Source organism: Mustela nigripes, chromosome 2 (genome assembly GCF_022355385.1).
Source record: "Mustela nigripes isolate SB6536 chromosome 2, MUSNIG.SB6536, whole genome shotgun sequence".
Taxonomy (NCBI): domain Eukaryota; kingdom Metazoa; phylum Chordata; class Mammalia; order Carnivora; family Mustelidae; genus Mustela; species Mustela nigripes.
In genome coordinates, this window is record NC_081558.1 from 5,862,151 (window position 1) to 5,889,246 (window position 27,096).

The window sequence follows — 27,096 nt, forward strand, 5'->3', positions numbered from 1 at the left end:
GAGGCTGGGGGCTGGAGCCTCGCTGACTCTGGGCTACCCCAGCAGGCGTCCTGGGGACACACTGAAATGGGTCGCAGCCCCTTCCACGGCGGGTGGAGACCACAGGATGCCCGTGAAAAGAGTTGAGGTGACCGTACCTTCTACAAAAATGGGCTCGGCACTCGAGGATGTGAGCGAAAGAGAGTCATCAGCTGCCTGCTTAAATTTTAAAAACACGGAGTCGGCTTCATCCATCTCTCCTGCGATTGGTCTAAACAAAAAAATCATAAAAACAGTTACTCTAAAAAATTGAGCTAAACACACATACACACATTCTACGAAGGCAAATCTACCTGAGAACTTTCTGGATTTCAACATAAACTCTGTCACAGATCATGTGTAAAAATCAGGAGACTATCTGTCCACATCACACCAGGACTTCCTCCATCCTAACTAACTTCAGTCTGATGTCCAGTACGTTCTAAGGGTGCAATCAATCGTATGCTTCCTTTAACAGCCACCCGAGCTCACCAGGGCCCCTGGAATTCTTTCCAGCAAGAGTTGGGTGGACACAGCCACACTCAGCCAAGGGTGGAGGGAGAGCCCTTTTTTGGCAGAAGATAATCAGCTCCTTTCCCCACCAACCCCAACAAGGACCACCTCGATGACATTTATTAGCCTTAGGTTAGCCTTAGGTTTTGCGAGCAAATGCTGCTGAGTTCCAAGTCCTCGGAGGACAGGGTTAAGGCATCAATAACGGGATGCTACCTCCATGGCAACCTCGGTGGGACTTCTAGCATTGTCTCGAACACAGACAGGAACCCTGTCTATGGGCCCTTTGAGAGCAGGAAACAGAACTAGCTCCTAATGGTCAAGTACCCCCAGAACACAACACACGGCATTTCAATAAAGACGATTAGATCTCTGAAGGAAGTGTTAATAGGAATTTCATGGCGTGGCTGGGGAGCAACGGGCAGGTGCACACGGACATGAGGGTCTCCCTTAGGAGAGCCTGGCCACGGGGTCCCTGTGTAACGCCACATCCGATTCCCTCTCTCTCCCCCTTCACCGGCACCTGGCGCAGGGACAGGACCCCACTTACCCAAGCTGTGTCCCCGTTCCTGCCGGGCTGGGTGCTGGCTGCGGCGCCCCCTTTTGTGAGACCGTCATGCCGACATTCCTGGACAGAGCCGGGCTGCCATCAGACAAGAGGGTGGCCCTTGGGTGCTCCTTCAGGGACGCTGCGACAGAGGCAAACACAGAGTTGGTGCTGAGAAAGTGGGCAGGGTAGCGCAGGGGGCCTGTCCGAAAGCCCCGTTCCGACTGCGGCCGCAGCACGGACAGGATCTTGGAGGTCAGCAGCTCGTTATCTAGAAAGACATTCTCGCTCCACTTCCGAGGAAAAGAGCTGTAGAAAGACAGCTCGGGGCGGCCGTGGTGCGCGCTGTGTCTGTCACTGGTTTTGGAATGCGTGTTCCCCATGTTCACGGTCGGGGCTCCAAGACCCAGCGCGGTGCGAGGCCGGGCTGCGCCGTTTTTATACTTCCGTGTGATCCTTCTAGAAATGTAAAGCTGCGTCCTCTCCCACTGTATTGGCTGAGACAGCGGGTCTGGAGGGCAGGAAATTGGTCCCCACTGTGACCATTTAGTTGGAAATCGCACAGTAGCTTCTCCTTTGGTAAAATAACAACAAAAAAATCCTGACACCCCTTCCATCCTGGCGGGGGGTAAACAGGCAGAGAGGAGTTTAGATTCACTATAAGTAATCTAAGATCACTAAATAGGGAGCTCTGTGCTCGGTGCCGACATCACACACACACACACACACACACACATTCTCTCTCTCTCTCTCTCTGTATCGCTCTCGCTCTCACTCTCTGACTGTAATTAACCAGAGATCAGATGTCCGGACGACACTGAGACCCCGCCACCACAAAGCATGATGTAGGACCACACACGCCCCGTTCGTAAGTACACTGAGAGAATCTGAGCACCACAGTGGACAAGAGGGGCCAATCCCATCTCACACGAGGACTGTAAACCAACACACAACGGGGGCTCCAAAGGGTTCTTCACACTCCTCTGCTGATTAAGGTAGGAACTGAGACAGTGGGCTGTGCTTACGCTCTGATCACCTTCCTCACTGATGGAACAGTGAAACTCAGAAAGCCAAACTGTCACCCTCTTCAGTTTGACAAATTGCGCCTTGGCTGGGACGGGCTGCGTGGCTCGCTCATTCTCAGGGTGAAAACCACACTCGAAAGAGCTCCTCCAGGCAGCGATAACCAGCAGCATTAGGAAGAGATCTGTCCACTAGCGTGACTCCTGGGTCCCCAGTGCGTCCATCCACGGGTTTCTGTCACACAGGTTGAGTAGAGGGGACTGTGGTTCTCTGCGGCATACAGACCATGACCTTTAGGGTAGGCAAGGGAGCAGCACTAGGGGAAAATAAATGTACTTCTCTCAAGAGCTTTTCTGGGGAGAGGGATTCAACATTTGAGTTCATTCATTCATTTTTTAAAATATTTTTATTTACCTGAGAGAGAAAGCGAGAGATCACAAGTAGGGCGCGCAGCAGGCAGAAGCGAGAGGGAGAAGCAGGCTCCCCCTCGGAGCAGGGAGCCCGATGTGGGGCTCGATCCTGGGACCCTGAGATCATGACCTGAGCCTAAGGCAGACGCTTAACTGACTGAGCCACCCAGGTGCCTGCCCTCAGAGTTCTAATTTAGGTGGAAATGCACGGTAGCTCCAGGTGGGCGGGCGGGTGTGTGTCAGAGAGAACACTTCGGGTCAAGGAGTCATGAACAAAGCTCATCAACAGAGACTTCACCAGTAGGCTGTGTGACGCCGTGTTCTACACGGAGCACAGATCCACAGCCATTCATTAACATGGTCCCACACGGTGAAGGGGACATCTGGTCAGTGACTTTAGATGTCCCAGGATCCTAAGTGGCTAACAATTACTATCATCATTGAGACAAAGGTGACAAGGATATCATCCCTATAAGAACACCCATATTCATAAAGGCAAAAGTCATAAATCGAGGCCTCCGTGGTCCAGAGCAGGGATTTCCTGCCATTTCTACACCCCCCTGAAATGCCACCTAAGCAATTATGACCCCAATGTACAAATACGGGACAAACCCTGAATTGAGTCCTTTGCCTGCCTGACAGACTGTTCCTGTGACCCCAGATCTTGCCTGAAGTCACATGGGTTCTGCTTTAATCACAGTCCACAGGAGGAAATGCCACCATACACACCCTCTGGGGATCATCATTCCCAAAGAATTTTAATAAACAATGGGTACACTAAATCTACGGCAACTTAAAACTCCCCCTGATGATGGAGAAGACACTTTGAGGTATCCGTGTCTAAGGATTATGATTGGGGACACCAGGCGCCACTGCACTCAAGGGGGTCCAAGGGATAAAATTTCAGCAGCGAGAAATGAATGACGAGGCGGCCCCTTCTGACATACGATGTAATTCACTTATTTATTCTGATCATTCACTGTCTGCTTCCCCAGTAGAATGGAAGACAGTGCCTCCCACAAAACAGATCAAGAAATCACTGTTTTATGGAATATTATTCAGCTATACAAAGGAAGGAAATCCCGACACCTGCCCCGATGTGGAGGGACCCTGAGGACAGTGGCCTTAGTGAGAGGAGCCAGATGCAGAAGGATACATCTCCCAGGACTCCATTTCTAGGAGGTCCCCAGAGGAGTCCCGTCTGCACAGAGATGACATGGTGGGAGCCAGGGCTGGGGCAGGGGGTGGGGAGTCCGTGCTTTGTGGGGACACAGTCTCAGTTTGGGGAGACGGAAAGTTCTGGAGACAGAAGGTGGGGATGGTGGAACACCTCTGTGAATGTGCTTAACGCGACTGGACTATATTCTTAAAAAATGGTTACAGTGGTCAATTTTATGTTTAGGTATGTTTTACCACAGTTTGAAAAAAAGAAATCATTGTTTCTTTGGGAACCGTTCTGCATCCTGACTGTAGTGTTGGTTACTCAGATCTATACATACCAAGGATAACATCTCATAGAACTAGGGGTGCCTGGAGGGGGCTCAGTCGGTTAAGTGTCTGACTTTGGCTCAGGTCACGATGTCCAGATCCTGGGATCGAGCCCCGCGCCAGGCTCCCTGCTTTGCACTGGGTCTGCTTATCCCTCTGCCCCTCCCCCTGCTCATGTGCCCGCTCTCTCTCTCAAATAAATAAAATTATAAAAGAAATTAATGGAACTACACACTCCCTTTTCCCCACTGAAGAGTGCAACGTAACAACTGGCGAAACCCAAACTGGGTCTGTCCCTGAGTTGATAATATTCCACCCATGCCAGTGACCTGGCTTTGACCCTGGATTATCTAATTACCAGCTGGCATATCATCACGGCAAGATGCTTGGCAAAGGGCACCTGGGACTCTGTGTACCCTTTTTTGCAAATTCTTGTGAATCTTTTTTTTTTTTTTAAGATTTTATTTATTTGTGAGAGAGAGAGAGTGAGAGCGAGCACACAAACAGGGGGAGTGGCAGGCAGAGGGAGAAGCAGCCTTCCCGCTGAGCCCAGGGGCTCGATCCCGGGACTCCGGGATCATGACCTGAGCAAAGGGCAAGATGCTTAAGCGACTAAGCCACCCAGGCTTGTCGCTTCTTGGGGATCTGAAAGGATTTCAAAATAAAAAGTTGCAGCTGATTCTTAGTGTTCACTGTCTTGATGTCCGGTGAAGTTGCGGTGGGCGCTGAATTAGCGGGGGCCGAATCTGTCCTGATGGAGATGCAGAGCTGGGCTCCTGCGAGTTTCCGCCCACACTTCCATCACCTCCTCCGTACGTACCCTTGCTTTATGTGTGTTTCCCCTGAAAGACACATGACTGAACACACTGATCTATTACCACTGAGCTCACCGTCACTGGGACCACAACTCGGGCCTGAAGGGAGCATGGCGAACACGTGGGTTTTCTCCGTCCCAGGCATCACAGGCTCCTTGTACTTGGTAATGCCGGACGGCCCTTCAGCATGATGCTTGGGGCCATTTCAAGCAGCCCTATCCCCAACGGAGAGCATAAAAATGCAAAGAACACGGCATTAACCGCACTGCGAACAGGACGCCTGTCCACAGGAAGGCAGGGTGTCCCTCTGTCCCGCCTTGACGGGCAATGTGCAGGGTGGGTGACTCCTGTTTTTCACTGCCCATGGCCCCACAGGACCGTGAAGGTCCCACGGGCGTGGATCTGGGGGTCACAGATAAATTTCGGCGAGCAGGTACGTTTGCAAATACGGAATCCGTGAATAAAGGACTGACTACATGCAAGCGAGATGTCAAGGAGGAAATGATTACGATGCCTTAGAACACCCTGATTTGCTCAAATGCATATATCTCTTCAGGGCACCGATATTCTTGGTATTGCTCTAGGCCATATTATACACATTTGCCCCAGAAGTATCCGATCTGGGGGGACTTCTTACAGGAAAACGTGATGCCGTTCATTTGGCAGCAATATGGCCCTGCTAGAAGAACTCATTCTTTTTCCCTGGAGGGTCTACCCACCACGGCCCCTCTCAAGCTACTTAAGACTTTAAAATAAGGGGTGGATGTTCACTAATCGAGCCTTTCTGTAACTTGTGCAGTCATGCAGACAACTGCCTGATCAGGACACGAATTGGTGGCTCTGCCACAGACCAGCCATTCCAACCACATCTTTCTATTCTGTAATTTTGATGCTCCGACATCGGGGCCCCTGCTGACCCAGAGGCCTGCCCCTCCCAGAGCAGGCGGATTCCTAGAGCCCGTGAAGGACTCCCTCGAAAGAGCGCCTTTCACGCGCAAACCCACCAATCCAGAGCCCACACTCCGAGCCCCTCCTCTGTGGGGCTCTCGCACTCACGGCCACCATCCCCCTGCCCTGATCACCCCTTGGGCTGGTGCCAGACAACCAGGGACAGCCCCTACGCCCCAGGGCCCACTGAGATTTTTCAAATTAGCCAGTCCTAACCCTGTTTACCCTGCCCCACCAGTTCATCCCCACAGAAACCACAGCGAAGGCTCTGGCCCACATTTTTCTGTCATGCGCTCTGGCTCCGGGGCCTCCCCTTGTGGCCCTCAGTGGCGTACCCTGCCTTCTCCTCCTAGGGGACTGCAGAGTACAAACTTCTCCTCTCCTGGCATTCATTTGCATACGTGCATGGCTTACCATACCCGGCTAAAGCAAATCCTGGATCCCCTCCAACACAGGCACCCAGGGGCCCAGAGGTCTGCCTGCCAGGGCTTTGAGCCTCGAACGTTCTCCGGGGGCAGTTTTCCTACATCTAGACACATGGATGTGAGGGAAGGCTGGTGGGAAGACACAATGGCATAGCACTTTGCAAAACTGGTGGTTCTTCCAATGGTTAAAGAGAGAGTCACCCTACACTCTGGTGTCTCCACTGGGTGTATGCCCAAGAGAAGCGATAAGGCACTGTCGCACTAGCACATATGTGCTCCCAGTAGCGTAATTCACAACAGCCCAAAGTGGAAACGACCCCAGATATCCGTCAACTGAAGGACAGAGAAGCACAAGATGGTCCGCTCATACAACAAAATTATTATTCAGCCATAAAAGGAAGGAAACACTGATTTAGGCTATCATATGGACGAACCTGGAAAATCTGCCATGTGAAAGAGGCAGACGCAAAAGACCACAGACTGCAGGAGTCCGCTGCTTGGGAACGGGCACAAGAGGCAAATCCGTGGAGAAGGAAGGGTAGATGAACAGTAGTGCAGGACTGGGCGGGGGGGTCGGGGGTGACGGCTAATGGGTATGAGGTTTCTCTTGGAGGTGCTAATGCCAATTGTGGGGACTATACGGAAAGTCACTGACTGGTACACTTAACCGGGGGACCGTACAGTGTGTGAGTCCCATCTCAGCAAAGTTATCACACGAATGAATGAACTCGGGGAGGAAGAACCATCTTTCTGCAGGAGGAGAACCCAGCCTGAGCCAGTCGCTCTGACCTTGGCCCTGAGAGCGACAGGACTGTGTGCTTGTCCCACTACACCATGTTTTCTGAAAGCAGACAGCCATGGCGGGACGGAGGGGCAGTGGTGGTGCTGGGATCCGGGCCACAGTGCGGGGTTTGGCACGCGGCCGCCTAGCACTGTCTGCACCACCATGAGAAGTGGCCTCAGAGCCTAATTAGCACCGTCTGCCCACTGCTGAGAGGGGCCATCGATCGCCGTGCACCGGGCCCGCTGCAGACGATGTGCCACAGAGCCATTTCTGCAAGGGGACCTGGGGAAGAGGGAGGGACAAAAATAAGAAGCAAACGGAGAAAATGGAGAAAGGTCTTCTTCCAGAGGGGCAAGAAAAAACACATGCTGTTCTCAGCAACGCAGACAGCTGCCTGTTCTCATGATGATTATTCTTTAAAACCTGTTTTGTCTAGGTGTCTTGAAGAGTGGGCTCTAAGAGCACTAAGGGCGACGAAGCCACGTGGCAGATATCATGATCCCACTTACGTATCCTGGAGGTACTGTGGGTTCGGTTCCAGACCCACCGCAGTAAAGCGGGTCATAGGAATGTTTCGGTTTCCCGGTGCCTGTAAAAGTTATGTTTACGCTATGCTATAGACTATTAGCACTACGTCTAAAAAGACGGTAATCATCCCTTAATTAACAAACACCTTTTAAAAAAGATCTTTAAGTCATCTCCACACCTAACGTGGGGCTCGAACTCACAGCTCCGTGATCAAGGGTCACATGATCCACTGACTGGGCCAGCCAGGGGCCCCCAAAACACTTTATTCTTAATACATATATATTTAAGTTTGTGTATTTATTTGAGAGAGAGTGCACGAGCAGGAGTGGCAGAGGGAGAGAGAGTCTGAAGCAGACGCTGTGCTGAGTACCAAGCCCGACGTGGGGCTCAACCTCACAACCCTGAGATCACGACCTGAGCCGAAACTAGCAGCCGCTGCCCAGCAGACCGAGCCACCCAGGAGCTCCTTAAAGAAACACTTATTGTTGGGGCGCCTGAGTGGTTCATTTGGTAAAGCACCTGCCTTTGCCTCAGGTCATGATCCCAGGGTCCTGGGATCGAGCCCTGCATCGGGGCTCTCTGCTCAGTGGGGAGCCTGCTTCTCTCTCTGACAAATAAATAAATAAAATCTTAGAAAATAAATAAAATAAAATAAACAGTGTGAGAATTATCAAAATGTGACAAAGTGAGGAAAATGGCTTGGACGGACTTACTTCTTCAATCTGTAAAAATCGCGTTATCGGCCAAGCGCAGTAAAATGAAGCATTCCCATTACTTTCCCTGCACATCAGACCCCACACTGTGAAGCTCAGGTTCAGAGGGGCTAATTTCCAGCATAGTGATACTCCCAGCAGGACCCTGGTCTCTCACAGGTCCTCTGGGCCCCTGACTTTTCCTTGATACACAAGCACAACCCATTAGCTCTGGCAGAATCACAAGGGCTCATGGGGAAAATCCACTAATAAGACTTCATAGTTACAAACCTGCTGAAAGTCCTTTTTCAAGGCAGCCCAATATGACATAGCCAGTGACCATCTTCATTAGCTTTAAATTGTCCTTTATAATCTAGAAGCACATTTGTTTCTAAAAATACTGACTTTGCAGCAAGAATTTTATATTCTCAATGGCAGATCCCTCCCGCTGCTCAATGGGAGAGCAACTGGGAACATCTTTTGCACGCAACTGGGCCCTGGCACAGAAGGCCTCCCCCCCACCCCCCAATTTTCTGCAAAAGGCCACACAAAGGGACCAGCCAAGTGGCGGCTTTAGGCGGGGCTGGCCCTCCCCAGCTGCACAGCCGCTTTAAAATAACGGCTAGTTTTCCTCGTATTTACTGAAGTCCTGTGTCTCTGTCCCTGCCCCCATTCTTTGTCTCAGTGAAGACTTTTCTTTCAGGCTGAGATTGCCGCCTGTCTCTGGAGAGTTCTAGCAAGCACGAGCTTCAGGCAAGTGTTTGAGAGACAATTAAGAAAATCGGAGACAACATGAAGTTTTCAGTTCACAGTTCCTGGCTTTCCAGCCACCTGAGACTAGACTAGATCGATGCCAAGACAACTCATTGATTTCTCTGCCTGTTTCATTTTGACGTTACACAAGCAAGATGGTATAAAGACGAATAAAACTACAGAAGACACAGAGACACAACAAAAAACCTTAACCCCGTGCCTCAGGGGACAAAGGGGTGCGGGGAGCAGCTTGGGGCTTAGAAGGTCCGTGTGAGCCAGAAAGAACACTCCTCCTAAACCTGATATTACTCAATAAAAATCATTCACGAACTTTCTACTCCCAAATTACGTCAAACCCAGCAAACGCCATAAAAGAAAATGCACTTATCTTCTTGACTGGGTGTGCAGAAAACTTAAAAATCACCAAAAAGGCATAAAAGTAGAAATAGTCCATGATGCCGCCATCCACAGTTAATTGCTCCAGTATAAATGGGTGTTGTAAGTTGAAATAATGTTTAATAGTGAGTGATCCTAACATCGGGGTTCAAAAAAATCCCTTCCAGGCAGCAAACGAATAATGTTAATAGCCTACAGGTATTTTTGGCAAGAATATCACGCAGGACAGGTGGGTCATGCCGACGAGTGAATTACAGTTCTACAGAACATTTTGTATTACTATTCCGTGGATGATTTTGGAAGTGAAAAATAGAAAGGACAATAATGCCCATGTGTCCGGGGAATAAAAATGAGCGGCAACTGGAACCTCATGCTTTTCCCAAACAGGGACTCCAAGTGGGCCAGAGGGAAATGAAAAATGTAGCACTGTAAAATGTAACACTGTAAAATGTTTCACGGGAAACAAAAGGATAGGACCTTCAGGAACTACGGCTTGGTTCATGAGCGGTTCTTTGATAAGACACGTAAGTCTGATCCACAAAAGACAACAATGACCATGACAACAACAACAATAACAAAAAAACTCTAAATTGACTTCATAATTGGAAACTTTAGTTTGTTAAAAGGATGAAGGGGGGGGCGCCTGGGTGGCTCAGTGGATTAAGCCTCTGCCTTCGGCTCAGGTCATGATCTCAGGGTCCCGGGATTGAGCCCCACATCGGGCTCTCTGCTCAGCGGGGAGCCTGCTTCCCCCTCTCTCTCTGTCTGCCTCTCTGCCTACTTGTGTTCGTTGTCTGTCAAATAAATAAATAAAATCTTAAGACAAAAAAATTAAAAAAAAAATAAAAGGATGAAGAGGGGGGCGCCTGGGTGGCTCAGTCGGTTGGGCGTCTGCCTTTGGCTCAGGTCATGATCTCCGGGTCCTCGGACTGAGCCCTGCATCAGGCTCCCTGCTCAGTGGGGAACCTGCTTCCCCCTCTGCGCAACCCCCCCTCCACCATGGTTGCTCACTGTCTCTCCAGTGCTCTTCTCTCAAGGGAATAAATAAATCTTAAAAAATAAAAATACAGAAAGGATGGGGGGAGGGGTAACTGCAAGCTGCCCATCTGACAAAGGACCAGCACGCAGAATATACAACAGGCTCTCAAACCTCCGTAATAAAAACAAAAATAACCCATTTCGAAAATGAGCAAAAAAGATGAAGATGCATTTCCCCCAAAAAAGCCTACAGATGGTAAAAAAGCACGGGGAAGGAGCTCCACTTATGAGCTGTGAGGGAGATGCAAAGAAAGCCACCCCCAGAAGGCACTACCAGCAGGGCTGAGAGAGGCGAGTGTACAGCCCACGAGGGTGTGGAGGAGTTGGGTCGCTCCCACGCTGGCCAGCGGGAAGGAAACAGCCACCAGCCTGCAGAGCAGCGGGCGGTTCGCAGAGAAAACACAGAAAGGGCACCCGTGTATATTCATTTCAGCGCACAGAACATATGGCCAGACGGAAACCTGGCCGTGACCGCCTGTGGCAGCTTACTCAGGAATAGCCCCTAAGTGGAAACCCCCCAGACTGTCCTGCGGGGCAAGCAGCCCAACAAATCGTGGTCTGTCCAGACCACGGAATCCTACCCTGCCACGAAAAGGAACTTTCGATAACATGCAACAACCGGGGTGGACCCCCCCCCGGGGGGGGGGGTGTCCAGGCGCCGTCATGAGAGAAAATACCCAATACTGAAGGACACTGGATGTTTCATTTATGTCACCTCCTTCAAATGACAGGGTAGTGGACACGGAAAGGGATTAGTGGCTGCTGGTGACGGTGAAGGGGACGGGCAGGGGTGGATCTTCATGGTGCCAAAATGGCCCCCCGCCCGCCTCCGAAACAGAGGCGGTCACAGGAGTCTGCATGTGTGACCAAACGGCACAGAACTAGACACACTCACTGCCCGATGCAATTTTCTGTTCTGATAACCTACAGAGTTACTCAGAAAGGAACTACTGGGGAAGCTGGGTGAAGGGCACATGTGAGCTTTGCAATGGACTCTGAGTCTGTCATGATTTCAAAAAGGAAAATTCGGAAATAAACAAAAGCACTAGCCCCCCAGCCACCAACAAAAAAACCAGAGAGAACACTCATGACCAAGGTCTTGGTCAGCGTGAGCTGCCATAACAAAGTACCCAAACCGGCGGGGCTGGAACAACGCACGTTACTTTCTCACATTTCTGGAGGCTGGGGAGTCCAAGATCAAGGTGCGGATGGCCTGGGTCCTGGGGGAGGGCTCTCTCTCTGGCTTGCAGCCAGCCAGCCCAGGTCTCCCTGTGTGCTCAAGAGGTGCAGAGAGCAAGAGCGAGCTCTCTGCGTCTCCTCTTACAAGGGCACTAACCTCCTCATGGGGGCCCCACTCTCATGAGCTCCTCTAAACCTAATTACCTCCCGGAGTCCCCATGTCCAAATACCATCACACTGGGGGCAAGGGCTTCAACATGGGCAGCTGTATGTGTGTGTGTGGGGGGGGGGGCACAGGTCAGCCCAGAGCACCCTACAACGAATAAAACCATGTTTCCCCTCGAAGTACCTCATATCAGTGGAATGAATCGCACAGTATGTGCCTTTCTGCGCCTGGCTTATTTCACTTAGCAAGATGTTTTCAAGGTCCTTTCCTGTTATGGATGGAATGTTTATGTTGGTGTCTCCCCAAAACTTGTATGTTGGGGCCCTAACCCCCAGAGTGGCTGTCTTTGGAGATGGGGTGTCCAAGGAAGTCATTAAGGTTAAATGAGAACATCAGGTGAGGCTCTGATCTGGATAGGATCAGGGTCCTTATCTTAGAAGAGACACCAGCAGGGTGTCTGGGGGTGCTCAGTGGGTTAAGCATCTGCTTTCTGCTCAGGTTATGATCTCAGGGTCCTGGATTGAGCCCCGTGTTGAGCTCCCTGCTCAATGGAGAGTCTGCTTTTTTCTCTCTCTCTCTAATAAATAAAATAAAATATTAAAAAAGAGAGAGAGAGAGACACCAGAGAGCTCAGATGCCTCCCTCCTCCCACGCTACCCTTCTGCATAAAGAGAGCAGCTCTCACCAGCCAAATTTGCTGGCACCCTGAATTTGAACTGCGGCCACCAGAATGTGAGAAACAAATTTCTGTTCTTTACATAACCCAGCACTTTCAAAGAGAAGGGTCAGAGAAATGTGCTTAGAAGGGCAGGAAGGAAGGTAAAAGGAGAGAGAAAGGAACACACAGCTAACCCTGGTTTCTCAGGGCTTAGCACATGGCAGACGCTGACCGCAAAACGGCACAAATCAAAGCCGCCAAATCAAAAAAGTTCACCTAAGCCATGAAGACAGGTCAAGGTGAGCCTGTCTGAGCCTCTATGTGGCAGCTCTGGGCAGCCAGGGAGGACAGAAGTGACAGAAGGTGGCAGGAAGGCAAAGTGATGATGGTTCGCAAAAGGACAAAGGAAATTCATCTTAAAAACTCATTGTTAGGGGCGCCTAGGTGGCTCAGTGAGTTAAGCCTCTGCCTTCGGCTCGGGTCATGATCTCAGGGTCCTGGGATTGAGTCCTGCATCGGGCTCTCTGCTCAGCAGGGAGCCTGCTTCCTCCTCTCTCTCTCTCTGCCTGCCTGTCTGCCTACTTGTGATCTCTCTCTGTCAAATAAATAAAATCTTTAAAAAAACAAAACAAAAACAAAACAAACAAAAAAACACAACTCATTGCTAGGGCGCGTGGGTGGCTCAGTTGTTAAGCATCTGCCATGGGCTCGGGTCATGATCTCAGGGTCCTGGGATTGAGCCCCACATCGGGTTCTCTGTCAGTGGGGAGCCTGCTTCCCCCTCTTTCTCTACCTGCCTCTCTGCCTACTTGTGATCTCTGTCAAATAAATAAATAAAATCTTCAAAAAAAACCCCAAACCTCATTGTTAGGGTGCCTGGGTGGCTCAATTGTTAAGCGTCTCCCTTCGGCTCAGGTCATGATCCCAGGGTCCAGGGATCGAGCCCCACGTTGGGCTCCCTGCTCAGCGGGAAGCCTGCTTCTCCCTCTCCCACTCCCCCTGCTTGTATTCCCTCTCTCGCTGTCTCTTTCTCTGTCAAACAAATAAGTAAAATCTTGGGGGGGAAAAAAAAGGCTTATGAGCTGTGAACACAGGAAACAGGCCATGAATCGGGGTTTCCCATTACCTTGAACAAAGACAGACTAAACTCAGAGCTGTGCTTTGTGGCCCAAGTGCGGAGCAGAGAGAGAGGTGTTTATGGCCATTATAGCGAACAGGTGGCTTGTCCTGGGTGGCTCTGGGCCCAGCGTGGAGATGGAGTATGTACCAGCCCCTGGGCTATCAGCAGGCGCTGGCTGAAACCCACATGGCATCCCAGTGACTTTGAGGGAGACATAAAAGCCGGAGGAGTACAGGTTGGGTGCCTTTAAAACTTATGGGCCATTCGTATCTGAGTTTGGTCACAGCCCTATCTCAGGTAGAAGGAGGATCTTTAGTGTTGATGCCAGTGGGCTCTGTCCTCAGTCTGCCTGACATGGGAGCACAGATGGCTTGTTATCAAGGTCACGTGGAACAGAGGAGATCCTTCAAATTAGGTTTGGAAATAAAGGCAGGGAGATGAGTTGACCCAACACGAACTTGATGGGCTGCCATGAAGGAAATGTCAAGAGAATCAGCAAAGATGGGTGGGGTTGGGGGGGTCCTCTAGGTGAAATCATCTAGAGGGTTGCTGGGTGCCTGCTGCAGGCTCAGCAAACCAGCAGTGGGGCGCGTGCAGAGCTGGGTTATCTTAGACCTCGTCAATATCAGTGTGATGACAAGAGTCTGGACGGCCAAGCTACTGGCCAGCCAAGCCTGCCCTGGGGTTTATCTCAGGCTGAGGCCAAGTTCAGTGAGTAGATGTGACATTGTGACACGGGCCGGGATGGCACCTAGAAAGCTGTATTCTTATCAGTACCCTAGGGAGTCAGTGCAGGTGAGCTGAGGAGCCCACGTGGGCCAAAGGCAGGCCATGTGGCGCAGGCCCAGAGGGTAGCTAGGACAACCAAGGGATCGTGGCCATGACACGAGGGGAAGAGTGTCAGAATGGGGACGCTGGCCAGGGAAAAGGAACCCAAGGATGGTCCTCTCGGAGGGCTGGCCTGCTGGCAGGCTTGGAAAAGTCTCTCTCCTCTGAGGCTCACAGCAGTGAGCTTAGTGCACGTGAGGAATTTCTATTAAGTAAGAATAAAAGAGCAACCACCCTGTATTTCACAAACCACAAAGAACCACTACTCCTGTTTTAGCACATTCCATTCCCATTCTTATTTCTATTAATTCCATTTATGCGGAACTGGCTGCTAATAATCAGCCACTTTTTTTTTTTTTTTTAAAGATTTTATTTATTTTATTTGACAGAGAGAGAGATCACAAGTAGGCAGAGAGGCAGGCAGAGACAGAGGGGGAAGCAGGCTCCCTGCTGAGCAGAGGGCCTGATGTGGGGCTCGATCCCAGGACACCGAGATCATGGCCTGAGCCGAAGGCAGCGGCTTAATCCACTGAGCCACCCAGGCGCCCCAATCAGCCACTTTTAACCTAGGAAAATTCACACGGTTGGACCTAATGCGCGGGTGAGCTTCCACTGAAAATACAAATTGTGCATCTCGCATTTCTGCTTAAGCTTTAGTAATGTAAAATATATTTCAGGAACCTTTTACAATTTCTTTCCTACAGAAACCTCTTGCAGTGGTTGTGAAACTGCTTATTAAACGGGGATATTCCTCCAACAGCATGTTCCCAGGATGCTACTGATGGTTATAATAAAACCAACAGGGAGCTGCCTGGGTTGCTCAGTGGTTTAAGCCTCTGCCTTTGGCTCAGGTCATGATCCCAGGGTCCTGGGATTGAGCCCCACATCAGGGGGAAGGAAGCAGGAAGCCTGCTTTCTTTCCCCTCTCTCTCTGCCTACTTGTGATCTCTGCTTGTCAAATAAATAAATAAATAAATAAAATCTTAAAAACAACAACAACAACAACAAAAAACAACAAACACACCAGTGGAACTGGAGGGTATTATGCTAAGCGAAATTAGTCAGTCAGAGAAAGAAACCATTATGATCTCACTCATATGTGGAATTTAAGAAAGGAAACAGATGAACATAGGGGAAGGGACGGGAAAATAAAATAAGATAAAAACAGAGAAGCCAACCGTAAGAGATTCCTAACTCCAGGAAACACTGAGGGTTGCTGGGCACTGAGGGCACTTGTAAAGAGCACTGGCTGTCATACGCAACCGGCGAATCACTTAATTCTACCCCTGAAACTAATACTAATGTCAAGTAACCTGAACGTAAATTTTAAAAAGAAAGGAAGGAAGGAAGGGAGGAATTCCCAGCAGACAGAGGGGCAACATACCCCATCTGCACTGGATACTTTCTCGGGGTAAGTCTGTATGTGTAGCTGCGTCCCCTGCCCTCCGTCTCCTCAGTCCCTCTGCTCTCACGGCAGTGCGGACCGTCCGCGTTCCCGTCCAGCCGAAGCTTCCTGAGAGCAGACCAGCGTCTGTCTGGTCAAGCCCTGTATCTGCAGCTTCCTGGAGCCTGCTGGCTTGCACTCTGCAAGTGGGGCGGAGGGTGAGGAACACATGTTCCACAGATTTCTTCTGGGCGTGCCTGGTGCCCTGGAACACAAGCCCCGCCCCCCCACCAGGGAACTAGGTCCAGAGGCCCACTTTCCAGGAGAGGTGCCCTCCTCTCGCTGTAAAATTCTCTCCCTTCTCGCTGAAGCCCCTCCCCGTGCTCTTCTGGAGCCTCCCTCATCTTCACAGGACCTTCCCTCCATGCTCCGGCTCCTGGGGTGTGGTACCCTCGGTCCAGCCTTCTCCTGCACCCCCAGGGCCAGTGCATCACTGGCCCGACACTGGCCCTATTTTCTGTCTACTTCACAGGGCGTGGGCCCGTTCCCTGATCAGTCAGCCCAAGCTGCAGTCTCCCTGGGGGGCTACCGAGCCCCTCCGCTTCCCGCCCCGCCCCCCGCCCTGCTGCCCGAGGGTCTCACCACATACCTGTGGGCATCCCACAGCTTTGGCTCCGACTCCCTGGCCTGGTCATGCCCCATTTGCACTCTGCACCCCAACCATGCTGACGTGCAGCTCTGGGTGCCTTGGCTGAGGCACCCCTTTGCCTGGCGAACTTTGGGGCCCGGCCAGAGTCCCTCTGGGTCGCCTTCCCTCTTTCCCAGCCCCCACAGCCTAGGCCTTCCTGTGCCCTTTACCTCTGTGCACACAACCCGTCACGGCTGTTATCACACTGCCTCATGCCTCATGGAACCCTGACCTCTTGGAGGGCAAGGGTCAGATGTCAGTCATATCAGGATGTCAACATTGCTTTGATCTATGTGCCGGGCCAGCCTGCTCCCAGCTCGGGTCCACAGACCTCGTCCCCGCCAGGTGGGGAGGGCACCCACAGGCGAGGCCTACTAGTTCACTTTCGGGGCAACCTGCTGTCTTCAGGGCTATTATCTCTGGTGGGATTTTTAAAAAATGCTCCACCGAACAGGCTATGTGGCCCCTGGATGCTGCTGGAAGGTGCGGGAAGGACATGGTCAGGAAGTGAGCGATTGTCAGTCCCCGTGGCTCACGCTCTCATGAACTCTGCCCCTTGAACTTTATGTTCCTCTTCACCCTCAAATATGCCAGCAGCTGACCTTTCCCAGCCCACCCTTCTCGAGTCTCCGGGGGATTCTTGCTACCCTGGCTGACATCACGAGGACAGGCCTCCTCTTCTGCCCAGTGCCCAGAGCATCCCTGTCCTCGGGAACTGCGCATGCGTGCCTGTCCCTGGCCCCAGCCTGTGGGCTTGTAGCCTCTAGCTTGTCAAGGGAAACTTGGGGAAGGGGCCATTGGTGTTCTCATCTCTAACCCGCAAGAGCAGGACCTGAGCTCCTCCAGCCTCCTCCAGCCCCAGAACTCTCTGAGCTGCCTTCCTCTGAGATCCAGAAGGCTCTTCAGATCCAACACTGCGAGGTGACCCACGATAAGAAAGTTGTGCTAGCAAACTAAGAAAAACCGCAGGGTCCGTTGTGAGAAACCCCAGGTCTCCACAGAAACTATTTGGCGCTGCTTCTCCTTCTGGAATGTCTAAGACTCAGGGGTGCTTTGTGGTACAACACACGTGTGTTGTTACCGGGAATACAGACGAAAGACCTTAATCCTGGCAGAAGTGGCCCATGCTGTTCTAGCGCTCTCTCGAGCAGCCGACCTCGCCTCTGCGACACACGCAGAACAGCAGCACTCTGATTTTGCACAAGAAGGAAAACTAGGCCAAGATGGGCCAGGCGGGCAGAGAGCCAGGTCTCAGTATCCAGATGACCAGACGTCCGGCAAGAACCTGCTATACTGCCTGGGGGTCAATCTTCAGCATTCTTAATAAACCTGAACTTCAAAGGGCTTTTTTTTTTTTTTTTTTGCGGGGGGCACCAGCTTATTTTATTTACTCTTTTGATAAATAAAGCATTTCTCCAAAGTCATGTCTAATACCAAGATGGTATTTCTCTAAGTTGTTGTGTTTAATAAAGATAAGAACTAACGAAGGCAAGCGGCTACAGTGAGTCATCGCAGGGGAAGAAAAGAAGGGAACAAAGAGAACATTCTTGGGCGTAAATCCAGCCCAAGCCCGGTGGCACGTTCCAGTCCCGAAGTACAGAACGTGGGACCAACTCTCGGCCTGCAGAGATTCCCTCCTGGCTGACGAGGGGCGGTCCTCACCAAACACTGACAAAGGCACGGGAGAAAACATCCCCCAAGTCCCTGTTACCTGGATGTGATCCCTCTTAATTAACAATAGAAAAAAGTGAACTTCAATGTAAAAAAAAAAAAAAAAAAGGAAAAATTAAAACTGAAACGAATCAGTATTCTTTCTGCCATTCACGGGAATCTCTTTGTACCTTGATCTGTATCTGCATAGGTGTTCATGTTCTTCTTCTTTTTTTTTTTTTAATTTTATTTATTTACTTGAGAGAGAGAGAGAGAGAGTGCGCGCGCATAGCCTCAAGCTTGAATTGCAGGGGCAGGGGGCAAGAGGGAGAGGCAGGCTCTCCGCTGAGCAAGGGGCCCGATGTGGGGCTCGATCCCAGCACCCTGAGATAGTGACCGGAGCTGAAGGCAGACGTTTAACCGGCTAAGTCACCCAGGCGCCCTGGGAGTTCACGTTCATTAACCATGGTGGTGGACATATGCAAGTTTCCCGCACTCGCACGGCTCTGGTGTCTGTAAGTTCCACTTTCATCGCTTCTCTGAATTACTTCTCTGTTGTCAGACATTGACTCATTCCAATTTCAGACCCGAGTCTCACAGAGACGGCGCTCCGGAGGCAAAGGTTAGCCATGTTTTACGATTTGGATTGGTTATCACCAAACTGCTTTTCCCAAGGACTGCACCACCCAGGACATCTGTGCAGGGCAATACGGATAAGACAAAAAGTCCTGGAAGGTGACACGATAGAGGACTGTAGCTGTAGACACAGTAGCTGTGTGGGATCATAGCTCTTTCCCCTCATGGCTCTAGTTCCCAAATTTTCTGCGACGCTGGTATGACTTTTATAATTAAAAACAAAAAGGTTGGGCACCTGGGTGGCTCAGTGGGTTAAGCCTCTGCCTTTGGCTCAGGTCACAGTTTCAGGGTTCTGGGATGGAGCCCCGCATCGGGCTCTCTGCTCAGCGGGGAGTCTGCTTCCCCCTCTTTCTCTGCCTGCCTCTCTGCCTACTTGTGATCTCTCTCTCTGTCAAATAAGTAAGTAAATAAATAAATTCCAAAAAAAGGTCCGCATGAGGAGGAAGCTGAGTGCAGGGCCTGTCTGCAGCAACTTTTTGCATAATCTCCTTAGAACTCTTCCATAAATCTAAAATTATTTCAAAATACAAGTTTGGGAAAAAGCTTAAAGCAGATGGTGACAATTTCTGACGCCTCTGCAAATCAGCACTGTGCTGGGTTTTGCAGAGTCACATTAGAGAAGATCCACGACCTCAGTTTCTACCCCCAAGTGTGGGGGTACAAAATCAGGGACATTCTGGGACATGACTGCTCTCTTCCGAAACATAGGTTCTGGGGTCAGGAAGAGCAGGGGTCTGAATCCTGACTGTCACCTGCTTCTGTTACCTCTGTGATCTTGGCTCATTACTTAGTCCCCCCAACACTGTTTCACTGTCTGTGCAGAACAGTACATGGTACCTACCTCACAGGGATATGGGGAGAATTCAGGGAGGAAATAAATCTACCCCCAGGAGTAGGAATGGGGCAAGGGGCTAACTGGTGGCTTCCTCATGCCTGCCCCTGATATCCACGCACCTCACTAAAGAAAAACTGACATTTTCCTGAACACAGACAAGACTGTGGGATGGGGTTCAATACTGGACTACACGAGACCCTAGAACACTGGGAAGTGGGGAAACTGGGGCTTAGCTCCTCCCGTGGAGCCCTGCGCTGTCCAGGTGGTCACAGCTTCTAAAAGGGTTAGGTTTCCCCCCAAATAATACTGATAAAAAGTTTGCGAATTGGTTTAGAAAACATAAAACACTTCTTTCCATGGGAATAATGGTGTGTGAGTAAGGCAGATCTCCAGCCCCGAGGAACCCAGATGATCAAGAAGGTGACACGTTAGCAAACAATTATGAGATTTCTAGTACTGGAAGTTAGGAGTGTCCCACAGGGGAAGATGAGTCATTCTTCCTGGTGGAGGGGAGGAGGAAGGTTATAGGGTCACCTGCACTGGGTCTTGAAGGATGAGTAGGAGGTGGTTAGGAGAAAAGGAGGAAGGGGGAAGGCAAGGCTATTCCAGGGGAGGGCGGTGGGGGTCCGTGTGGGGTCGGCAGGCAGGGGGCATGGGAGTGGGGAGGGGAAGAGTGTGGCCAGAGATGAAGATCAAAAGGCAGGCTGGGCTAGAGCGTTGGTGCACCGTGGTCAGGTGTTTGGGGATGGGGAACCACGGGGGATTTCAAGTGAAGGACAAGCAGGATTGGACCCACGTTCTTAGACCAGATGGTGATGGCAGGGGTGAGCAAAGAAAGAAGGCAGAGAAATGATGATCGAGGGAGGGATCCAGTCGGGTAGGTGTGCGCGCCGGTGACAATGTCCTGAATGCAGGCAGGGAGGGTGGGGTGGCTGCAGAACACTGGGAAGACTGAGACATGTGGTTTGGGTCACTGGGTGGCACCCTCAGGGGCCGGGACTGGAAGAAGCCAGGGAGAGGGAGCCGTGGCAAGAAGAACACGGAAGCTCTCACTGTGGACACTATTAGTCCGAAACGGCCCCAGGACGCTAGTGTGGAAGTTCTGAAGGTCGCTGAAAATACAGGGTAACAGTGGAACCTGGGACTATCTACTTAGGGCCAATCCATGTGTAGAAACAGCCGGAACAGTCAAGGAAAATAAGATGAGAGTAGCTGAAGACAGCGATTCTGAAGAATGATATTTAGTAAAAACAGGATTTTGCAGGTACATTCTTTTTTTTTTTTTTTTTAAAGATTGTATTTATTTTAGAGATGGGGGAGGCGTAGAGGGAGAGGAAAAGAGAATCTTTTTGTTTTTCAAAGATTTTTAAAATTTATTTGACAGAGATCACAAGTAGGCAGAGAGGCAGGCAGAGAGAGAGAGAGAGAGAGAGAGAGGAGTTAGCAGGCTCCCTGCCGAGCAGAGAGCCCGATGCGGAACTCGATCTCAGAACCCCGAGATCATGACCTGAGCTGAAGGCAGAGGCTTAACCCACTGAGCCACCCAGGTGCCCCGGGAAGAGAGAATCTTAAGCAGATTCCCTGCTGAGCGCGGAGCCGGATGTGGGGCTTGATCCCATGACCCCAAGACCATGGCCTGAGCTGAAATCAAGAGTCAGATGCTTGGGGCACCTAGGCAACTCAGTTGGCTGAGTGTCTGCCTTTGGCTCAGGTCATGGTCCCAGGGTCCTGGGATCGAGCCCCAAGTCGGGCTCCCTGCTCAACCGGGGAGTCTGCTTCTCCCCATTCCCCACCATCCCACTCATGCTCTCTCTCTCTCTCTCTCTCTCTCAAATGAATAAAATCTTAAAGAGAGAGAATGAATCAGACACTTAACCAGCTGAGCCAAACAGGTGCCCTGAACAGGTACATTCTGAAGCAACTTTCATTGAACCTGTCCACCTGCAACTGGGGCCTCTTCTCTCTCCGGGTGTACCACACAAGACGAGGCCAATGAGGTGGCCAGGATGCTCCGTGACCGACCGCCGGCAAACATTTGCTTAACCAGAGCCACTTCTAGTAGATTTCAGAGCTGTGCGTGTTACAGATACATTCCTTAATAAAATGTTACTTAAACTCTTGAACCACCAATGCAAGAGAGCTTGTGTTTCTAAAACTCACAAGCAAGTCACTTAAAAACAAGCAAACCAAAGTACCATCTGATTAGAAGGTGATCTGAACACCGCCCACCCGCCCAGATAAGGGCTAACCAACCACATTCGTGCAGAAGTGTCAGCATTCAGAAGGCTTCCCATTTCCTTGAAATTCTCGTTCAAAGCAAAGTAGAGTGGAAAGTCTATGCTATAGGTCTGGCTTGTTTATTTTAAAAAGACTTTAGTTTTAAGCAATCTCTATACCCAACATGAGGCCTGAGCCTACAACCCTGAGAACAAAAGTGGGCGCTCTGCTGAGCCAGCCAGGCGCCCCTCTCCAGGTCTGCTTTAAAGCAAGAAAGATGATGGGGATGGATATCTGTTCGCAGAGGAAAGGCCGCTGGATAGCAAAAGATTGACAAACACAAGTACATTTATCTACTTTAAGTTAAATAAAGTAGTTAAGGCTTATTAATTTTAAAAAATAACTGCTTTTTTCGGTCCATTGATCACCTCTAAGTGTACACAGGCTGCAGCTAGGGCCCGGGGCTCGGCTCAGGGGCTCAGTCCTTCTGCACACTGCCATGTGGGCAGGCTGGAGGCTGAAGAGCCTGTCCCCGAGAAAAGGGCCCTGCCCAGACTTCCCGTGCGACTCGTTCGCACCCTACTCGAACCTATGTTCCAGCTGGCTGGTCCAGAGCCGGTAGACAAGCGCTCCCTGGAATAACGAATCCAATGAAAAAAGCTTTGGCATATGGTGAACTGGAGAAGCCTGGGGCACAGGAGTCTGAGGCCAAAGGCAGGCTCTGGTTAAGGCCAAGGGTGTGCTTCCAAGACAGGCTGGGGACGGGCCATTTCCTTTCCTAGGGATGCGACGCCACGGGTTGGGGTAAAGTTGCATGGGGGGGGGCGGGGACAACCAGGGACACATAGGGGTTAGAGGAAAGACACACCCTTAGCACAGACGTGCAGGGCAAGGGGAGCCAGGAAGCCCAGCGTGGGAGGGCTCTCAGTCACTAGTGCTGGCAAAGACCCCGAGGAAACCAGTTTTGGGGGAAAATGCAAAAGAACTCTGAATCTCCTCCCCATAGCACACGGTCTCCATCTCCTCTCCTCACGCCCCAGAACCCACGGGATCGGGATCGGATGGCTGTTCCCTCCCTGCCTCGTGTCCCGCCATCTCTCCAGCCACACAGGGGGCGCTCAGGATTTGTGACAGGGCTCCCAAGGCTCTGTCAACATGGATCTGGTAAAGGCTGAGCCCCTGCTTCCAGGGAATTCAGGTCCTAGAAGGCTCTGCTCGTATTTTTGTCAGCCCATCAATACCCAACCTTGTGTTCCCTATGTTTTGGTTGGAAGAGACCTTATTTCATCTACGTTGTTGCATCATAAACACCGAACACAGCCAACAACTCTCTAACTCGTGTCTGCAAGAAGTTGGTCTGATTCACCTGTTTCCTCCACAAGGCTCATCACAGCCTTCTTGGGCCTGGGGACACTAGACAGCACTTTGGCCCAGTGCACAGGAGCCATTTTCCAACAGCAAAATCGCCAACAAAAAGCACAAGAATAAACAAAGCGTGGCAATTTAAATACACTGGAAAAAGGACAAGAGCGGTCCTATGGGAATCAGCGCCTTGGGCAACTCCAATATCTTGCCTCTCTGTGTGTTGTCCAAGCACCAAGAAAGCCCTGGGGGTACTGATTTGGGAGTAATGGATAAATCATCGCCAGTGGGTGAATTCGTAAATACGGAAGCCACAGACAGTGAACTCTATTTGTGTCCTTAGAGAGGACGCTCCACACACGTGGGGATCTCTGTCATTCAACCTTGGCACAAGGCCTGGGGCGGGGAGGGTGCTCCATAAATATTTGCTGCAGGAAGGGACAAAGGGAGACAGGGTCTGGGGTAGGTCAGGGGAGAAATGAGGAGAAACGAAGGGGGCAGAACAGCAGGACGGAGGGAACGCCTTGTGCGTGAAGGGACTGTCTCGGACCTTTGCGATCTTTGCAGTTTACACTTTATCCTCGAAACTGCAGTCACGGACAAGTTTATACACGGGGTCTTCAATCATATTTGCCTCCAGAAGTAGAGGCTGTGGCTGGGGTGGGGGGGGGACCTGCAAGGGGATGCTGGCGGATGCAGGGAGATGGGCGAGGAGGGTGTGGGGACCCGATGCAGGTGCCCTGGGGAGGGCAGAGCCGGGGGAGGTGGCAAGTCTGACTTCCGTGCGGGTTTATCCAAGCTGCCCCTGAGGACTCCAGTGACAGCAGGTGGACACTGGAACACGGCGCTCTGCAGAGAGACACGACCACAGCGAGACAGGACCAAGAGAGGGAAATCTGCTGAAGACCAGAAGGCTGGGAGTGGGCGTGGTTCCAGGGCGAGCAATCCCAGGATCCCGGGATGGAACCGGATGAGACCTGGAATTAACCAGTCTTAGGGTCCTGGCTTTGTTGCGAGTTTTCTGGGTACCAGAACAACCTAATTTTTTTTTTAAAGATTTTATTTATTTATTTGACAGATAGAGATCACAAGTAGACAGAAAGGCAGGCAGAGAGAGAGGAGGAAGCAGGTTCCCCGCTGAGCAGAGGGCCCGATGGGGGGCTCAATCCCAGGACCCTGGGATCATGACCTGAGCAGAAGGCAGAAGCTTTAACCCACTGAGCCACCCAGGCGCCCCCAGAACAACCTAATTTAGTTGCAGCAGTTCCTCTGGGGGTGGGACTGGGGAGAAGGTAGGAGTGCTGTGTCACAAACACTGCTCAAACTGGTATTATCTTTAACTGGAATCTCTGAGCTGTTTCTCCAGGTTGTCATTTGGTCCTGATTCTGGAGGAGCTTATTTGGACTGGTGGTTCTCAACCAGGGGGCATTCTGTGCCCCGGGGAACATGCGGCATTGTCTGCAAATATTCTGGACTGTTATGATGGCAGGGGAGCTCCTGGCACTGAGTGGGTCAGCCCCAGGGATGCTGCTCAACATCCCGTGAGCACAGGAGGGCCCCCCCATAGAGACTCCCCTGGCCCCCAACGTCCAGGGTGCCAGACTGGGAAGCGATGACTCAGAGGCAGGCCCGGAGACGGACAGGCTCTCCTTCCTCACGTTACCTCGTTGCCTTCAACCAGTTCTTTCAGGTGCTGAGATTTCTGCGCCCTGACTCCGTGACACTGGGAGGAAGGCCACCCCTCTAGCTGCGATCCCCAGCTTTGATAACTGAACTTTCTACATCTTTCATCTTTCTAAATTACAGAGCAAACAGCCAGTCAGGACAGAGCAGAGGATGGAACCCAGGGGCGGTGTCCCCCTCAGTTGACTCCGGGACACTAATTAACACCCTTCGGGAACTTTCATCCAACTAGTTATGAGCCTGGCTAAAGGATGATTAGCTCAGGATTATCGTAACACTTCTGTGCGCTTCTCATCCCACCCCAAGAATGTCACGGGGGCCTGGATCAGGTGCCCCCCCACTTCCACACCTTCCACCTCCTCTCACCAGTCTGCTGGGCGGGTCGTGTCACTAGAAGAGGACACCAGGCTCACGGGTCACGACTGCTTCCTAATGGTTCACACTGGCTCTTGGGCTCATGACTGCTGATGCCTCTTAAAACGTGCTCTCTTGGGGTGCCTGGGTGGCTCAGTGGGTTAAGCCTCTGCCTTCAGCTCAGGACATGATCTCGGGATCCTGCGATCCAGTCCCGCATCAGGCTCTCTGCTCAGCAGGGAGCCTGCTCCCCCCACCCCACTCTCTGCCTGCCTCTCGGCCTACTTGTGATCTCTGTCTTTCAAATAAATAAATAAAAATCTAAAAAAAAAAAATGCCCACTCTTCAGTGGAAGGAGTAGGCTGGTCTGTGGTTGGGAGGCCACGCCACGCCAGTTCTGCTTCCTGCCTGGGCCTGGGACCCCTACCACCTCTGTCAAAGGTTGTAGGCACATAACACTTGCTTTCAGTTCTTGGCAAAACCCTATGGCATCAGAGGCGACCAGTAGAGAGAACCCTTGAAGAAAACAAACTACCCGAGACAAAAGTGGACAGAGGACTTGAAAAGACACGACTCAAAGCAGATACAGAGGCGTTCAACAGCCACACGAGAAGACAGGTGGTCAACAGCACCATCATTAGGGAAATACAACCCAGAACCACGGCGAGAAGCCACTTCACACCCACGGCGATGTTATCATTTTTAAAAATGGGGAATGACCAGTGTTGATGAGGATGTGGAGAAACTGGAACCCTCAGGGACTGCTGGTAGGAGGGGAAAATGGTGCGGCTGCTGTGGACAAGCTTGGCGGCTCCTCAAACAGTCGGACAGAACTGCAAGCGTCAGCCATCCCACTTCTGGGTGTAGATGCGAAAGAATGAAAGGCAGACACTCAGATCCTTGCACACCCGTGTTCACAGCATTACTATCCCCAGCGGCCACAGGGTGCCCACACCGCACGTGTCCCTCAACGGGGAAACGGATAAACACAATGGGACCCATCCATACGACAGACTATGACTGAGCCTGAAAAAGGAAGACCTTTCTGCCACCGGCTCCAACACGGGTGAGTCTTGGGGACACTGTGTTCGATGAAATAAGCCAGACGCAAGAGCGCAAACACGGTCAGGTTCTGCTTCTGTGAGGTCCCTAGAGGAGTCCCATCAAGAGGGACAGGAAGGAGACTGCAGGTGCCACGGGCATGGAACGGAAGCCAGTGTCCCATGTGGGCGGGGTCTCTGTTTGGGGAAGACAAACATGTTCTGGAGAGGGGTAGAAGGAACAGTACCCCAACAAGGAGACACTTCCGCTGCTGAACAAGACACTGAAAAATGGTTAACGTGTTTTCTGTTTGTTTGGTCTTTAAAGATATAACTAGTCCTGCAGGGGACCTGAATTTCAGAGCGGCTGCCGCTCGGCCATCATGGAGTTGGATTTTCTCCCAGGAACCTGGCCTTCCCCAAGACAGAAGGGAAACACAAGGCACCACTTAAGAACTTCTGTCCGCTTTCACTGTTGGCCTTTCTCGGCATGACTGGACCCACTAGGCTCATCAGGAGACTGCCTAGTACCAGACTGGTACCCAGGGAACTGTGCAGGGCTCCCCCATGGTCTGGAAGGGGGTCCTGCCGCTGCGTTTTCGCGCCCTCTCCTCCAAGCGCCCTTAGCGATTAACGAGGATGGTCAGTGGAAATATGGGAACAAAAACCTGCTCCATCGGGTGTTTCAACTCATTCTGATGAACAAGTTCAACCAGTTCACAGGGGCCAGCCAGGTGCAGGTGGCTCTGGAACATTCTACCGAGACAGAACCAGTAACAACCACTCCTAAAGGATGACATCAACACCAGTAGAAATGACCTTTTCAGTGTGGGGTCGATGAGGGGCGAAGCTGGTCAGAGGGACAGAGAAGCGAGCTCAGGGCCGGAGGGGGACTGCTAAAATAAGAGAAACTTGGT

At 51.3% G+C, this 27,096-nt stretch overlaps 1 protein-coding gene across 2 annotated transcripts in view; it reads right to left on the reverse strand.

The window, feature by feature from the left end:
* The window catches only part of ARHGEF18 (Rho/Rac guanine nucleotide exchange factor 18), an 80,909-nt gene that overhangs the window by 17,376 nt on the left and 36,437 nt on the right, over positions 1 to 27,096 (reverse strand). For both annotated transcript variants that reach the window (XM_059388903.1, XM_059388902.1), the window contains 2 exons: positions 1,082 to 1,220; positions 138 to 250 (listed from right to left, as the gene is read on the reverse strand). In XM_059388903.1, the coding sequence (XP_059244886.1) occupies positions 138 to 250; positions 1,082 to 1,220 (252 nt within the window). The remainder of the gene's footprint in view (positions 1 to 137; positions 251 to 1,081; positions 1,221 to 27,096) is intronic.